Here is a 17,076-nt window from a genome sequence, read left to right as displayed (position 1 = left end):
CGGAGTAAGTTAGGCGGACGCAGCACGAAAATTCCGTTGAAGGACGGAACATGCTCCCCCCATTGAGGGGGTACCGATCAATTTGACTCATCCTTGTTTACATCGACTGGTAAAGGCGCAAGTTGTCGTATGTTTCGTTTGATGATGCCTTGAGGAGTTTGAATCGTTACTGCTCGGATGATGTCATCTGTGCCATGGTGGACTTCGAGAACCCGTCCAAGAGACCACTGCATAGGTGTCTTCCTTGATGATGATAAGGGTTCCTTTCTCGATTCCATGGTTGCCGCTGGCCCATTTGTGGCGGATGTTGATCTCGTTTAGGTGCTCCTTGTAGAGCACACTCGCACAAATCCTCCCGTGGATATCCCCCTGCAATCCCCCTGCTGCAGTGGTGTATGTTGTTGACAGAACAACATGTAACTAGAGGAGAGGTGGAGAGGAGGAAGGGCGTGTTTCGTCCGGGTGTTGCTAGTGGGGACTCGTCAGTAAGGTACTAGCAGAACCTACCCTAGATGTATTTTGACGGATGTATTACGATGGGAAAGGGTAATTCGGTGAAACCCGGAGAGAGGGCAAACCTTCGGTTTCGGGTCAGAATTTTCTTTCCCGTGACACACGATCGACGTCGGAAGTCCTCTTTGTCGGAAGTATGTGAGAACCTTCCTGTGATCTTTTACCATGGTCCCGGTGCATGGGCTGCCAGCGGACGATACGGAAGAGAAGACAGCGCCTCCTCGCCACGGAAACACCACGATTTCAGGTCCTAAGTCGTCCCAGCTGGGCGGCAACGGCACTGCTTCTTCCTGGAGGAGTCCTTTTTTGTACAGCCCGCTTGGAACCAAATTCTTTCGCGGTAGTTGATGATATTGCTTGGAAGCACCCAAGTATCAATCATCATCATCCCTTGCGTACTGTTGCGTATGATGCTGGTTGCTGCTGGAAATGTTCCTTGCACGCCATTTCCTCTGAGGAGAGATGAGGTTTAGGTGGTCCCTCTTCGATCTCCCAAAATTTCTTGCTGTCGAACTTAATTTGAGCGACATGGAAAGATGTTGTCTTCGAGATGTGGTCTTGGCTTGTCGAAGACTGTATTGAATCGTTTGCAGCATCTGGGCTGGTTGGACGCTGCGTGGAATCGTTTGGCGGATCTGCTGCTTCTCTGCTCGTTGGAGAAGCTGAATCGTCACCGGATCGCGTGAATGAGTTATAATCTGCAGGAGACGTGGATTGCTGTTGTTCTCGGCTCGTCGGAGAACAAACGCTGCCATCAATCTGCAGGTATAAATCAGATCCATTAAGAGGAGAAAGATTGATTTGTCCTACACTAAATAATGAGAGCGTTGGGCCAGTCCCAAGTAGCATGTTGACCGGCGCTGCCTTGTGGAACTCTTGATCATCAAGTTGAATGTTCGCTGAAATCTTGACAGGTTTGCGGTCAAGGTGTTGCTGTGGCTCCTTCTCCGAGATGTAGGGGATGACAAGAAATTCAAGAGTTCTTTCGAATCCGCCGTACATCGATCGAATCGTTGCCGTGACCGTGGGGATGCTCGACGTTGTGATTTTGTTTAGAATCATGATGGACGTGGTAGTCGAATGGTAGCCGAACCGTTATAAAGTTTGCTGTTGAACATGTGTCTAACAGCGTTCTGCAGCAGATTGATTTGTTGAGGTTGTCTTGTACCTTAAGTAAGGCCGTGATCATCATTTCGTTGGACGCTGATCGGGCAGAGAACGAAGTACGTCCAGGGGTCTTCGAAGGAATCGGTTAAAATTATCAACGGACGCTAATTCTGAAACTTATTTTTCTGACACAGTTCACGCCACTGTGTTAAAGCTGTAGCAGATGTTGATACTGTAAGTTTCTATTTTATCGATAATTTTGATATTAACATTCTCATGGAACGGGTTGTAACTTTTCGGCTTTATTTATCAGAGAATTAAGACAAAATATAGTTAAATTTGTAGCTAGAGATATTTTATAATACGCTCTGCTCTCGATTTCGTCTAGAAAATTCATTCAATGACATAAAAATGCTTGGATTCCATGACTTGTACAGCCTACTTTCTAACACAGTGATTTTTTGACAGACCAATTTATTACAAGGTATATTTTCAACAACTTTTGAATATCATTACTTTTAGATGAATCTACATCTGCTTTTTTATAATTCAAATAGTAGGAGATTGTAATGAGCAGATTTTGATGTATGGATATTATTACGCATTTTCGTTTCATTGCTTTATCTAAAAATACTTTCTTTTAAAACTGAATCATCGTTTGATTAGTAGAGAAACAGTACTACACATATATATATACTAATTACATTGAAATCAAGTACAATCGCATATTAAGGATAATCGTAATTCTATTGTAAAAATAAATTAAGAAAAAAAGAGTTAAGTTAGTAGAAAAAAACTAATTGTAACAATTTCTGTAGTAAGAAAATCTAGATTTATTTATTATAACTATTCATGTTGGTACCCAAAGATATTTAGTACTTTGATTAATAGACTGCACATTTTTATGCAAAATAAAAAAGTTTGTAATTTTAATCATTTTCATAAATCAACAACGATACAACAATATTCTTAAATTCATTCAGCAGCTCCACAGTTTTTCATTACACCCATTTACTTTCGTCATAAATGCATAAAATGCACAGTCTATTGATTAGATCACACTAAACACAAACAAATTCATGTATAATATAATTCGTAATAGCAAAATATTGTTATCCGATCAACTATTATAGTTTTATATTTCTAGATTTCATTTGTAATTCAAAACGTCGATTTGTTCTAACACCTTTTAGAATTTCTCTGTTTTGTCGCTGACGCTTGCTATTGGAAGTGGAACAATAAGAAACATTAGGATATATTTAAATTTTTCCAAGTTTACTTCTACTATTCTTAATATGTTACCTTATTATTTCTACCTTTGGTTCCTTTTTTTGAATACAATTTGTAGCATCCTTCAACCGTGTCTTATAAGGGATTCGACTTTTGGTTGAATTGTATTTTAGAAAATTATTTTTTGGAGTAATATTGGATATTGGTAAATTTTTGGCCTTCGGTGTGGCTGAAAGAATTGTACAAATAACAACAGAAAATTGTTGAAATATGAAAAAAGAAAAATGAATAATAAATTTGGGTAGATTATGATATATTTACTCAGTGCTCTATGCCTCTCTTTCAGTCGTTGTTGTGCATCTACAGCAGATTCTAGCTCATCAAATAATTTCTTATGAATTTCAGCGAAGTGTGGAACATTCTTTCTTACAGAAATTTTCAAACCTGAACATGAAAATAATGTTTGTTTTTTATGTAAATTGATTCAGTTTCATAAAATAGTGAAGAGAAAAAAAAATGTGTTACTTATTTTACTAGAAATGTCACCAAATATTTATACATATTAGTATTCAATGAAGATTTACCTAGCTTTTTAGTGGCAGGAGTAAAGGGAGTTCTTTTAATCTTTGAATCGCCATGTAATCTTGACGTGGGAGTAAGAGATTTAATGACAGGAATGTTTTTGTTCGTAACAGAATCTGATTTTCTTTCAAATGCAGATGTAGTACTGCTAATATCTTTGATTCGGTTTAAAACAACCATTGCATGATTGCATTTCTTGGTGAGTTCCTTCATCTCGGGTGTAGATCGTAATACAGATTTATGTGTACAATTCATGCTTTCTCTAAAGCTTGTTTTTCTTACTTTTTCATTTAAATTGGATTCCTCGTATTTTGTCTTTTGTCTATCACGTAGTATTTTGCGTAAATTTGGTGTTTCAGGTTCAGCGAGTTCATAAGTTTCGTTTTTATTTACTCCATTGTCCTGCTCATCACTTATTGCTAAAGCAATTTCTTCTTGTGTATTAGACGTGTTATAATTATTCCTTTTAAAATTGCTTTTACTATTTGGGCTAGATGTGCAAGGAATTTCCTTCGGAAGTCTTTGCAGCACTACTACTGGATTTTTTAATAGTAAGCTATCCTTTATGGTGTTTTCTCTTATGAAAGCAGCTATATCCGTGTTATACAAATTTGTAGATTTCCTCTTATTTGATGGTGATATTTTTTTATTTGTGTAATAATAAGGAATTTTAGATTTTTCCTTCTTTGATGGCGATACTGTTTTATTCATTATTCGATGAGAAGTTTCTCCAGATTTTTCCTTGTTTGATGGCGATATTGTTTTACTCCAATGAAATCTCTTTAATTTTGATAAGTTGAACTCCTCAGATTTAGATAATTTTAGTACAATCTTTGGAGATTTTGAAAATTTTCTGGTACTTTGAAACTTCATATTTTTTAAATCTGTTTTCTCCTTTTTATGTTTTGATTTTGTATGTATGCGCAAATTGTGTTCTTTCCATATATTGGTATTAGATAAATTTGACTTTGGTGAATCAATGTTTTTAGAGGAAATCATGAACTTGTTTAATTTTCTTGATGTCTCCATTTTGTAATATGTACTTGCCCCTTTGTGTTTTTAATAATGACAAGGTATTGATAGGAGACATACAAGAGATCCTTTGGTGACTTTTCTGTATTAATTATTAAATAAAAATGTTTACTATTGATGGTTTTATGTTGCACACACTTTCTTTTTCAGTTGTTCTATTAACAAACATATACCATTCATATACCCTACAAATTAAACAAGTATTTACATAATGTAATATACAGAGTTAGGTTCATAATAATAAACAATATATCTGATATTGAATTATGCACAAATTATGCACAAATTATGCAAATATAAGCAAACTAAAATTACTCAATTATCTTTCCAAAACGATTAGTTGACGTTTTTGTAATGCTATGCAGAAGAAAATTTGAAATTTTACACTTGCCTTGTACTTATGAATCTTGACTTTACGGTAAAAGTAAAGGATGTTTCAAATTCTGAATTGTAATCACAAAACAAAACAAGCGCATTCCTACTATAGTCGATAACGATAGCGGCGAATTCCGTTTAAAATGATAAACCGTTGAACAAAATACATATGTACATTACACAGTTGTATTTGGTTGCATTGTGTTGTATAGCTATGGCATCATACCAGTCTGCATCGGGCGGGAAATTCGGACGCTGCCCCCCACTCTTTTAACACTGTGACGTGAATCGATAGGCCATATGGCCATATCTACTCAATGTAGACTTCATTCTACATATACGTACTTTATGCTCTTTGCTACAATTGCAATTTGGTTATACAATATGTATAACCACAGACATAGAATACCGAAAGTATATATGTACTACATAGTACAATAGTATGTAGTTCTAACTATTGCAAGCTTTTCTTTCTCTCTAAACAAACGCTTGTTCCCCACCATTTTACTGCGTACTCAATCCACAGTGAAACTTATCTTAAGCGTTGAATCGTCAGCCAATCAGAGTAAAGCAATTTCTGTATCCATCTTCTACTTCGCAAGCTATGGTCCAGGAAGGAGCAGGAGTTGGAGTTAGTTGTATGTATGTACTTACGTACATAATAGCATACATATGTTATATAGGGTGTCCCGAAAATGTTTCGTAATCCAGAAATGGAAGGTTTCTGAGGCCATTTGAAGCAACTTTTCCCTTTGCGAAAATTTTCTCCGAGGCTTCGTTTGCGAGTTATTAACGAAAACTACTGACCAATAAGAGGCGAGATCGGCTGGCGCGCGGCGGCCCAGCCAACGAGCGCACGAAGCCCAGTTCCGCTCATTGGCTCGGCCATCTTTCGCCAAATGATCTCACCTTTGATTGGTCACTGTTTTTCGTTAATAACTCACAAACGAAGCCGCGGATTGCATTTTCGCTAAAGAAAAAGTTGCTTCAAATGGTCTCAGGAATCCCCTGCTTTCGGATTGCGAGACATTTTTGGGACACCCTGTATATGTATATTTCCTAAGTCCGAGTGTAGAACAAACTTTATGCAAATGTTTGTAACCTTAGGCCCGGAATACACGACATTGAATCTTCGAGTTTTCTCTTGACACTAATATCATTGTACAGAGAATACAATCGGGTAATCGTAGTCATAAAAGGAACATTTTCTCGTTCTATTATCTTGTTAACATCGCGTTATTGTTTAATCGAAAATAGAATGTGCTGTAATTAGGTTCCAAAAATGAAATAATTCCGCTTATGATAACTGTGCTGCCAATTGTAATCGGGCTGGAATTAGTAGGTACTAGTTCCAACTCTTGCACCACTCTGGACTGCAGCTTACTAAGCAGTTGAAGATGGGGACAGAAATTGCTTTGTTCTGATTGGCTGACGATTCAATGCTAAGATAAAATTCGTCACAAATTGGATGCACAGCAAAATGGTGGGGATAGAAGAGCTTGCTTAGAGAGGAAGAAAAACATGCAGGAGTTGGAGCTACATTTTATCTATCGTTGCTTCGAAAATAATGCATGTTGGCAAAAATTACAAAAACTAGTGTACTAAGTTTGATCAAATGTATACAGGGTGTCCCGAAAGTGTCTTGTAATCCGGAAATGGGAGGTTCTTGAGGTCATTTGAAGCAACTTTTTCCTTTGCGAAGATTTTCTCCAAGGCTTCGTTTGCGAGTTATTAACAAAAAACAATGATCAATGAGAGGCGAGCTCAGCTGGCGCGAGGCAACCGAGCCAATGAGCGGAACTGGGCTTCGTGTGCTGGTTGGCTGGGCCGCCTCGCGTCAGCCGTACTCGATTCTTATTGGTCTCTGTTTTTCGTTAATAACTCGTTAACAGTGCCTCGGAGAAAATTTTTGTAAAGGAATAAGCTGCTTCAAATGATCCGAGGAACCCGCCATTTTCGGATTGCGAGACATTTTTGGGACACTCTGTATAGACAGAGTGTTCGATTAGAAATGTTAAATATTTCAAGGGGTGATTCTGTAAGCTAATATAATTGTAGAACAAAAATCAAGACCAAGAATGAGAACTTTTTTGTAATTAAAAGTCCCTCGGATCGTTTCCTCCGGTAATTCAAGAGGAATCTAAATTAGGTCAAGAAGAGTGTAAAACGATTGATGTATCGCGTGAAACTCGAATTATTAATAACTTATAAATTAAAGCGTTACAGTATAATTATGGTCCTTGTTTTTCGTTTTAAATTAGCTTGTAGAATCGTCCCCTAAAATATTTGACATAGTCGAACTTTTGTTTAAATGTTGTTACCAGGCTATCTCCAGCTTATTGCATGAAATAAGAATGTATGTATTATTTGTATCACTACTGTCTTCTAACTGTACGTTTTTCAGCAAATAAAGTTCTTGCTTCTATCCAGTTAGCAAAATCTGCTTCGATCATACAGCGTGTCACGTTTGGTATTGTACTTTGCGAGCAAATTGATATCAATTTGGTGCCAGTTCTGCTGAAAGCAAAGTTTAGTTCATATTTGATATGAATGTGACTGGTGCCAAATTTATGTGTTTGCGGATACAATGGCCGAGCAAACTATATTTTTAAGCAACATTATATGTATATATTTGGATACTGACAATGTGATGTCGTAGTCGATCGTGTACCGTGTACATTGATGTAGCTGCTATCATATAAAATAGTAGCAGAATTGGATACAATAACTACAAGGTTCAACTTTTTCTTTATATGGACCAAAACGTCACCGACATCGCAACAACTCCAACACCGATATAAAAGGTAAATTGGAATCAAAATTTTGTAGATTCCAAATATGTATTCCAAATATGTATAAATAGAACAGTATGAGTAGATTGTGTTGTCGTTACAAAAAGTAATCGTATTGTTATTAAATATTTTGTGTTTTCGCGTGAAGTGATCTGGGATCGGTTCGTATCAACCAGTCACAATACTAATTCTGTCCAAAATTCCGCGAACGCAGAGTATGTACGCAGTTCTTTCTACTAAGTCTCTGTTGTGTCATTGTATCATACATACGTTTATCAATCGTATTACAACGCAATCTATATGGATGGATAACATGAAAATACAATACGGCACGTTAAAAAGTGAAAACTGTGTGTCGGAAACAATTTTTCGTGGACAGGAATGACTCACAAAGTGCCCATACTGACCGAGGGAAGACTAAAGAGGAAACTTTTCTCATTCTCAGTAGAAACATGTTCCAAATAGGGAATTTGATCCTTTGATAGAATGATTCCTCTCGAACAGTATGATTTGATTAAATTTACTATACACGTTGCAAATTACTCTCTATTGTATATGAATTAAAATCTAAAAATATTTGTTTTGTTTCTATATCACATAAGAACGCATTATGCGGAGGCAGTGCTAATAAAATGCGAAGCGATACGATGTGACCACTTTTTCCAGATATAATTTGGCTATGTCAATAAATTAAATATTATATTAAATGTAACTGTTTTTTGAGATTCACAATGTTTTTGTCTTTTCTATTGTAAAAATATGATTTATCGCCAGGGTGAAACGTAAAATTCCGTTAATATTAAAGCTGCAATACTTTTAGTCGAAAATGCGAAACTATTCTGAATAAAAATTAACTGTGTACACGCGTGCGTGAATGCTAGTGCGAAACGCATCGGAATTTAAAATGTGATTGTGACAGAAATTGTTTATCGGATCAACGTGACAATTCGATGGTTATTCGGAACGAGTTTGTTCCCTATTCATCGAATGATAGCATTTTTGTAAAATTTATATTTCTAAGTAGCAGGTGATTAGACGATATTGAACATAATCGGTTTAAATTTCTGCAAAACAACGATAAACACAGTGAAATTAATGATCTTAGTAAAAATTATATTAGCGAAATATTTGCGACCTATAATACATACACGTTTCTTTGTGAATTTCCGGCCACTTCTCGAGTATATGTATATGATTATAGACAGACAATTCGCCAAACCAAAGAGACACAAAGTTTATACACTTATTGATGTGTTATTCCTAATGCTTAAATTCCAATGTATAGTATATACATAGTATTTACGTACGCGCAAGAAACTTTGAGTGTCATGTGATGTTATATATAGTATTCAATATGTTATAGGAATCTTCGAATGCCTTTCGAATACAGTTTGAACAACGAGAAACTTATTCGCACATCTTATAATAGTCCGATTTAAATGAATAGAAATGATAAAATATAAGAAGCGGTATGTGGTACGAAATGGTTAAAGAGCAAATAGACACTAATTCAAGTGCTTTTTGGAAAAGAAAATAATTGGAAAGAACAAAACGCTGTTTGAGTAATTTGATCGTGATGTCTGAATTATTGTGATAGATTGATAAAAGGTGACGTAGAGTCACCGATGTAAATTAATTCAAATTTTAAGAAGCATTTTGAAGGTAGAAACGTATCGGCGAATTGACATTGATAGCGAACGTATTCTACAAAAATAGAGGAAATAATTGAAAATTATAAATCTCTTTTCGATGGTGGCACCAAGTGGTCTGGTAATACCGTAGGGAGGTCATGCCCATCGAGCTTTACGTTAATTAAATGCATTGCTAAGGCAAATTCGTCGGAATCCAGAAGTCCATCGTTGTCAACGTCTGATAACTTCCAAATTTTCCCAAGTACACTATTCGGCAATTTGGATTTTAACATTTCCGCTTTAGCGACTGAAAATGAGTAGGATAATAATCAATAAGACAAGTAAGATTAACGCTATTGATGGAGCCGTATAGACTGATTAAAGCGTACTATCGGTCAAAGCAAATACACTTTAACCGTAATTGTGCAAGACGTTCAAGTGATTCAACGTATACGCTGGAATATTGCACGAAATTATCTTTTCAGGTAGAAAGAAATATGAATGATAAGAAAGTACCTGAGCCCACGATTTTTCCGTCGTATGGTTCAAGCCTCTTGAAAATGTCGTCATATTTTCCTCTCTCTTTATTGACGATCCATTCTGGTTCACCCGCTCCAGCATCGATTCCTTCTCCTCGTTTGTAACCAAATGGACTTACTTGATCTTCTACTCCTTCGAATGCACCACCTATTGCAAATAATACAAATGTAATCAAGATCGCAATGAAAAGTCGATGAAATAAAATATTTGAAAATTAATAAGGTTGAGAAACGAAGAAGAAGAAGAAGGGAAAGAAAAATTTGAAAGTTAGAAACTTTCATAACTACGTTTGGTATGAATTACGTATATAATAGAAGATCGTGTTTGTTTCGAGTTTTATATCGGGCGTAATTGAAATTTATCGCAACACTCGAGATACTGATTTTCTGTGAAATCCATGATTACGTATGTAGTTGAGGGTAAAGCAGGAAAATGGGTTGGGCATCAGTGAGCTGTTTTTTTCTGTTTCTTGCGTTTCATAAAAATATCACGATATATCTCGATCAAAGAATATAGAATAGAGAAGAATAATATAGAGAAAAAATACCTTTGACTAGGGAGTCTGACGCTGTACCGAGTTCATTTTGCGGTATCATGTCCATGAGTTTTGCAATATCCTCGCAAAGCATTTTATCAACTACTTCCAATAATTTAGGCTTTAAACTGCTGAATTTAGTAAAATCATGACGAGCTAAGCATTCCTGCATTTTCTTCAAGTCTGGAAAATCGCCGGGTGAAATCTTTTGCTCCCTTTGTATTTGGTCGTAGATTTGACCCAGATTTTTGATACGTTCTTTTTTCTTTGTGTCTTTGCCAAACACGCTAGGCATATCCTTTTTAAGAGCGCTGATTATGTAAGCGTGTACCTAAGGTTCGTCGAACATGCGTTTGTACATTATTGAGTTCGTATCGTAGAGGCGATATCATTGTGAAATAGAATGTGCAGTGTCTACGTCGATCGATCAGCGACCGAACAATGTTCAATAAGCAGATTTTCGTGTTTTTTTTCTCACCTTGGCTAATCGAGCACGTTTAATCAAATCGTTTAGCTTTCGAAGCACCGCGTTTTTAGGCAACGACTGCATATCCCTGAAGAGATCTTGTTCCTCGTCTTCGAATAATCTGGAACGAGAAATTTTATGGGTAACAACGGCATGTTGTGTTCCTAATAAATATATAGTCGTTCATGCGTATATGCCTATATGCATAAACGGTTTATCAATAACGTTCATTCGACCCGATCCAACTATAATGTTTGAGTATTCCACCGACAGAAATATGATTATCTTTTCTTTGGGCAAAGATCGCGGAGTGTACACGTTTGTGCGAATACAAAAGGTGAACGGCACGTACGATAAAAAGAATTGCATTGTAATACGAGGCAAATAAAAGTACTCGCCTCTTATTTACATCGTATCTTAAGGGCTGGTCCCAAAACGACCCGATATACACTCTGGCTACTTCAGGAGTTTGTAGTACTTTACCAAGAGACCACATCAGCGCTCCGTATACTCTCATTAGTTGTTGATGATCGATCATGTCTGCTTTATTCAAGACAATTCTGATTTTATCGTCGTGGCCACGCAACGCTTCTATGGATCTTCTAAATTCATCGGAAATATCGAGTTTGTGCGCATCAAACAACAGAATAATTCTATCCACTCGTTCTGCGAACCATTCCAAAACTCCGGTAAAATCGTAACCTCTGTCAACCTGACGCAGAATAAAAGTAATTACATAAAACTGGTGTTCATGCGAAACAAGTGAACGGATATTATTTATCCTTAGAGCATACATACCCTTTGTTTTTCTCCTGACAAAATACCAGGCGTGTCGACTATGGATATGCCTTTAAGGACTGGGGATGCTACCGTAGAACATTGAAATCTGTTTAGAAAAGCATTACCAAACTTGGAAAGAGGACGGAACTGTTTTTTGGGATCGACAACTAAAGCATTTCCAGGAATCACGCCTTCTTTCTCATCATACATAACTGCAATGAAGCGATCTGTCGTTGGTTCAGGACCGATCCTTATTCCAGGAAAGTCTCGTTCAAGCAAATACTTGATGAAGGTCGTCTTGCCCGTAGAGTATTGGCCCACCAAAAGTATCATTGGCTTTGCATCAAAATCTGGGTCGTCGAGTTGAGGAGAATGAAAATCATGGAACTGATAGTGTAGTTCCAAAGGCAACATTTTCGACTTGTAGATCTTCTTGATGCCTTCGGTGACACTTTCGAAGACGTTTTGTCTGTCAGTGTCATCTCTATTTAACCAACTGAACATCTTGTGGCGAGACAAGATCGCAATCGACGATCCTGCAAACAATCCATAAATACATCGAAATTAGTTTTCGTCTGGAACATCTCATGAAAAACTGCTACGATGACGTTGTAGAAACGAGTCAACGCCTAACGTGAGTTAACTAACTAACCACAGGACTGCAATTAGATTTGGCTCGTACAGATAATAGGAAAAGTTTCGAAGAAATATAGGTGTGTCCCAGATTTTACGTGATGTATTGAAAATTAAAAAACGACAAGGAAAAGAAAAAGTAGGCGGGAAAGAAACACAAAATCGTACAGTATAATGCAAACGAAACTAACCTCTTTTCTTAACTGAAATGAAACACAAATAGAACGATGGGCGCGATCGAACGCTATCATTCAGTGGAACTGACAGCGTGTGCAATTGTTGCTGGGATGTCGTCGGTCGATAACGTTGCTTGATTCTCAAAGTGCAGGGAAACTAACTACAAAAGAACGCTTATATGTAAATCAATTCTCTTTTATCGAGCAATTTCGAATCGTTCCTGATTTTATTCAGTTTTTACCGTACCGTTTATCGGTCGATTATTCAATTTGTCGTACTGTTCGGTCGCGTCGATCGCGAGCAATCGCGAGATCGAATGATCGCGATCCGACCGCTGAACTCGCACGTCGTAGATAAGCCTGCACCGATACGACTGCGCATCTCGATTTTCCTCCACCTCTCTTTCCTCGTTCACGACTCTCGTTTTCCCGTTCCCTGTTCCCCGTTCTCCTAATCTCTATCCCCATTGGTGATTCTCCGTTTACCGTTCACCGGTTCACCATTTACCGTTCACCGTTTCCCGATCACCGTTCACCGTTCACGGTTCCCGATTCGAAACGATCACTCTACTGCCCTCTCGTTGGCGCTGGTCTTATCGTATTCGTACAACCGATAGTCCAGGTCTAAACAGATTTACTACATACTAAACAGACTACTACAGTAAAGCATGTATTGTACAATGGTATACAATTATCCATTACGCATAACGTTTATTTGTTCCATAATTCTCATACGTTCATCTCTATTTGCCTTATTCTCTATTTGCGTTATCCCGAAAAAGTACAGTTAACGCACAATTACACACATTTTCTAGAAAATTATTGTGCGCTGACAACGATGACTAATCGTACGAGCGGTTTCGAACGATGAATCATAGATTGCTTTTCTTCTCTTACGTACTCCCGGTGAAACATTATTTTCTGTTAAGCAGGACGTATGATCCGTTAACACATGCAGAATAGAAACGTTTGTACGAATGCACGCGTGTATAATATATCCGGCCGTTTAATAACGACGACGAGGACAAGGACGAGGTCGAGGACGTGGTCGAGGACGTGGACCATGATGGTAACACGATAATATACATGTCGATCGAGACTATACGCACCGGTCGACGATTAATCAATAAATGTTGATCCATCTTCCGTCCGAGTATTTGAATTCAACGGAAAGACTGGACTGTAATAATCGTTCTCGCATTGCGTAACGAAACATGCAAAACATCCAGTGTCATTTGTTGCGTAAGCAACGCGGACACATCCTGGTTAAACGATTTTGTGCCAATTTAGTAATCTTAACCAGCTTCGCTCGAATTAGAATTGATTCGCACGGTACGTGCGGTCTGCTAACTGCTAACGCATTGCGCTGCTGATCGCATTGCGCTGCGCGCACTCTTTCATGCGCTCGGATCGAAATGCATACACATTATATCTATCGGGTTGGATGGTCGGCCAATCGGTTCAAAGTGAAACTGCAAGTGCCTGGTAACATTGCTGTTGGAACGGTGAGCGTGCCAATTATTTTTCAACATGGATTTTCAGGAGAATGTGAATACATACTCTGCTACAATATGTATGGAATACATATGTATGCACGTTGAAATGATCATGGTAACGAACACTCATCGTCCCAGTTTCCGGGAAGCACGTTTTTCCATAGATCGATCGCGGTTTCAAGTAAACACGGTTCACCACAGTCTGGTATATCCATGGGATACGTTGTGAATTTGGCCGTATCGTTCAAGTACGATAACTGTAACATCAGGACACAGAATTTGTTTTTGAGAATGGAATAGAGCAGCGAAATAATAGCATATAAATGGCCAATCGAAACGAACCGAACGAAAGCGAAAGTGTTTTAGAGCGCGTGCATCGTCCGATCGAGGAGGATTTTCAAGTTGTAGGTCGATGCGATTGCATCGATTCAATAAATGACTATACGCTAATACGACAATAAAACAAATGCAACACTGCGAGAGTAGGTCAACACACCGATACGCGGGATATCAATATACCGATATCACAGAATATATCTATTCGCGCTATATGTACATGCGACTGTAATGTACCTTTATTTCGGCGTGTCTGTTATCCTTATCCGCAACGTCGGGGCTAAAGTACAGTTGGAAGACGAGCGTCGCGCCGTAACCGGGTTTAAAGTTCTCGCTCGTAAATCCCATGGTCCGCAGTAAATTAACAAGGGTAATGTCGTGCGCGGAGTAAAGATAGACACGCCTGGTGTCTTTGCCGGCAACGGCGGCACGCATACCCTTCAGAATTTCCTTGAGCAACGGTCCTGCAATTCGTTCCGAATATGTCGTGATAAAGAAAGAGAAGCATCGGAGAGAGAAAGCATAGAGAAAAAGAATCGGTCGAACCTCCGCGGAGCCTTTGTTGCAAGCTGTTACTGGTAAATATGGCTAAACTACGGGCGGCAATGTCTCGCATTTCATGATTATAGTATTTATTTGTCCAGTTGGGTAGCTTCAAGCCATTCTGTTCCTCAATTTCGAGAATGTTGTACAGAAACTCAACGTCGGTGATCGTGGAGATGTTTTGTCCGGTATGCTGGGAGAGTTGACGATAGTATTCGATCGACGGAGTACCCGGCCGCAGAGATTCGTTCCTGTATGCCTCTTTCAACGCTTCTTCCAATCGAGGACAAGCCGCCTTGACCACGATAGTCTGTAATCCATGTCAGTGTCCGTATCGCGACGCGGTTCGGGGTACGGTATTAATACAGATAAAGCTTTCGTTCGGAACAGAAACCGCGTTCGCGTTACCAAAGAATTTCGTGATATTTCACAAATGTGTCGTGCCGTTCCGCGCGACGGAGACCGACGTCGAACCGTCGAATCGTCGGGCATCGCGAGTGTAAACTTACTTACCTTATCCAAGTTCCGGGGAGTAGAAGAAACGGGAACGGGACGCCAATTTAGTCCTTCTACAAAGATTTCGTCGGGTGCCGGCGGATACAAACCAGCCAGTAAAGCCTGCGCGGACATTAAGCAACGATCCGCATAACTGCTTCGAACCAGGCTCAGCTTGCTCTCGTACTTGCCGCCAATTACGGAGCCGTAGTTCTCGCGTATCCATTGGCCGACATTGTACATTCGACGCATACCATTCTAAGCAACGATACCACGTTTCAAATTTTAAACATTTCCCATATATCGTTCGCAATTCAACGTTTCTTATCGAATCGATTAACGTCTACACGGTTTTAACAACAGATTTCTCTAGTATTCTGTAACCTTGGTCAAAGCTCCTAGACCTCCCTCCCATTCGTGGTCGCGATAAGGATCCTTGGGATAAGTCTCCGTTGGCGTCCGATCTCCGTGACGGAATACCTGTTGCAGACGATCAATGGAGTCGAATCAATATTCGGAGATGAATCGCGAATACCGAACACCGGATGAATTCGCGTTTCGAAATTCCAATTAAACTGAATCGAATCGGATCGAGTCGGATTCAGTCCGATCGTGTCGTGATCAGGCCTGACAGGATCGAATCTGGCCTGATAGGGTCGAATCAGGCCGGATGAGTTTCGATAAAGTTGAATCAGGCTGGATGGGTGTAGGATACGACCGGATCAGGCCGGATGTGTTTCGATAGGATCGGATCGGGTCCGGACGAGGTTCGATCGGATCGTTGGAACATAGCATACTTACGAATATCGTTTGCAGTATCAACGAATTCTCATCGTATGCGTCGCCTCTGACCGAAAACCCCGCATACGCAAACAGTATCGAACCAATGGCAATTCCGAGAATCAAAACGGTCGCGCGAACACTCATTTTAACACTCTGTCGATTACGGGAACATGACCGATTACCAATTCCGCTATCCATATCTTCAACTGTCACAAAGTAAAAGCGATAAGAGTTTACGATTGATATGTTCTCCCACTTTTCATGAATCAACGTAATCGTGTTACCGTATTACATATACGTATTACGTATAGTTATGCCACCAAGTACATACACGTTGTATAAGACTATAAATACATACTCGCTACTCTTTTATTCCGATTTCTTTTCGTTGCTCATTGTTCGGTGTATACTGTACACTGCATGCCGATACGCAGATCCGCCGATATGCCGATATGCCATGGCGCCGCACGCATATGTAACGGCCATAGACCAAACAGGCGAACAAGCGATGCGATCAACATCGAAATCGAGACTGCGCCAGCGCATGCTCGCGCTTGCGCTTGGCATGCGGTGTTACCAGCTGAGTCAGAGCCATCAGCCGTCGAGTCTAATGAGTACACGTATTACCACGGACACGGTCGGCGGTATTAGTCGACCGGGCATGTAATGTATGTATTTTTCTGTCCCGCGTTTTTTCGACCTCCGGTAGCTCCATTACCATTTCCGTATCGTGCGTTATCGATAGTTGACAAATTTTGTCTTGCTGGTATTAGTATATTATAATAATAATATAATAATATTATATATATTATTATATATTATTATATATATTTTATATTATATTTTATATATATATATATATATATATATATATTATAATAATATTATAGTATTTTGTCTAGCTATTCCGTATATGTACATCAATTAAATTGCGGTTTATTATACCGCTAATGTAAATAAAGTTATGTTATCAGTATAAATGTCGTGTCACATGTTCGGATTTTGCACGACTGCTGGATTGTTGGATTACT

General features: G+C 38.8%; 3 protein-coding genes across 8 annotated transcripts; all 3 read right to left on the bottom strand.

Annotated features, from left to right (window-relative positions):
* Positions 1–1,899: 1,899 nt before the first annotated feature.
* LOC117224937 (uncharacterized) lies at positions 1,900–7,284 on the bottom strand. 3 transcript variants are annotated; one of them, XM_076526063.1, is made up of 5 exons: positions 4,856–7,284; positions 3,435–4,649; positions 3,172–3,294; positions 2,923–3,079; positions 1,900–2,841 (listed from the first exon to the last, which is right to left on the bottom strand). In XM_076526063.1, the coding sequence occupies exons 2-5, from the start codon at positions 4,459–4,461 to the stop codon at positions 2,748–2,750; spliced, it is 1,401 nt and encodes a 466-aa protein (XP_076382178.1). In that variant the 5' UTR covers positions 4,462–4,649; positions 4,856–7,284; the 3' UTR covers positions 1,900–2,747. The 3 variants fall into 3 exon arrangements, with proteins under 3 accessions (XP_076382178.1, XP_076382180.1, XP_076382179.1); XM_076526065.1 differs by having other exon boundaries at positions 2,937–3,079; XM_076526064.1 differs by having other exon boundaries at positions 3,435–4,546.
* A 1,904-nt stretch (positions 7,285–9,188) lies between these two features.
* Positions 9,189–12,928, bottom strand: LOC143260489 (EH domain-containing protein 3-like). Its single transcript, XM_076526062.1, has 8 exons — positions 12,640–12,928; positions 12,408–12,553; positions 11,602–12,119; positions 11,202–11,515; positions 10,816–10,924; positions 10,350–10,668; positions 9,779–9,949; positions 9,189–9,569 (listed from the first exon to the last, which is right to left on the bottom strand). The coding sequence occupies exons 3-8, from the start codon at positions 12,085–12,087 to the stop codon at positions 9,364–9,366; spliced, it is 1,605 nt and encodes a 534-aa protein (XP_076382177.1). The 5' UTR covers positions 12,088–12,119; positions 12,408–12,553; positions 12,640–12,928; the 3' UTR covers positions 9,189–9,363.
* A 155-nt stretch (positions 12,929–13,083) lies between these two features.
* LOC117224870 (putative achaete scute target 1) lies at positions 13,084–16,561 on the bottom strand. 4 transcript variants are annotated; one of them, XM_076526068.1, is made up of 8 exons: positions 16,404–16,561; positions 16,064–16,251; positions 15,647–15,742; positions 15,281–15,520; positions 14,771–15,077; positions 14,462–14,688; positions 13,953–14,145; positions 13,084–13,886 (listed from the first exon to the last, which is right to left on the bottom strand). In XM_076526068.1, the coding sequence occupies exons 2-7, from the start codon at positions 16,241–16,243 to the stop codon at positions 13,999–14,001; spliced, it is 1,197 nt and encodes a 398-aa protein (XP_076382183.1). In that variant the 5' UTR covers positions 16,244–16,251; positions 16,404–16,561; the 3' UTR covers positions 13,084–13,886; positions 13,953–13,998. The 4 variants fall into 4 exon arrangements, with proteins under 4 accessions (XP_076382183.1, XP_076382181.1, XP_076382184.1 ...); XM_076526066.1 differs by having other exon boundaries at positions 13,084–14,145; XM_076526069.1 differs by having other exon boundaries at positions 13,084–14,145; positions 16,330–16,557.
* Positions 16,562–17,076: the final 515 nt, after the last annotated feature.

This window comes from Megalopta genalis, chromosome 13, assembly GCF_051020955.1.
Source record: "Megalopta genalis isolate 19385.01 chromosome 13, iyMegGena1_principal, whole genome shotgun sequence".
Classification (NCBI taxonomy): domain Eukaryota; kingdom Metazoa; phylum Arthropoda; class Insecta; order Hymenoptera; family Halictidae; genus Megalopta; species Megalopta genalis.
The sequence above is the reverse complement of the archived record's forward strand: the minus strand, read 5'-3'. Positions and strand labels throughout refer to the sequence as shown.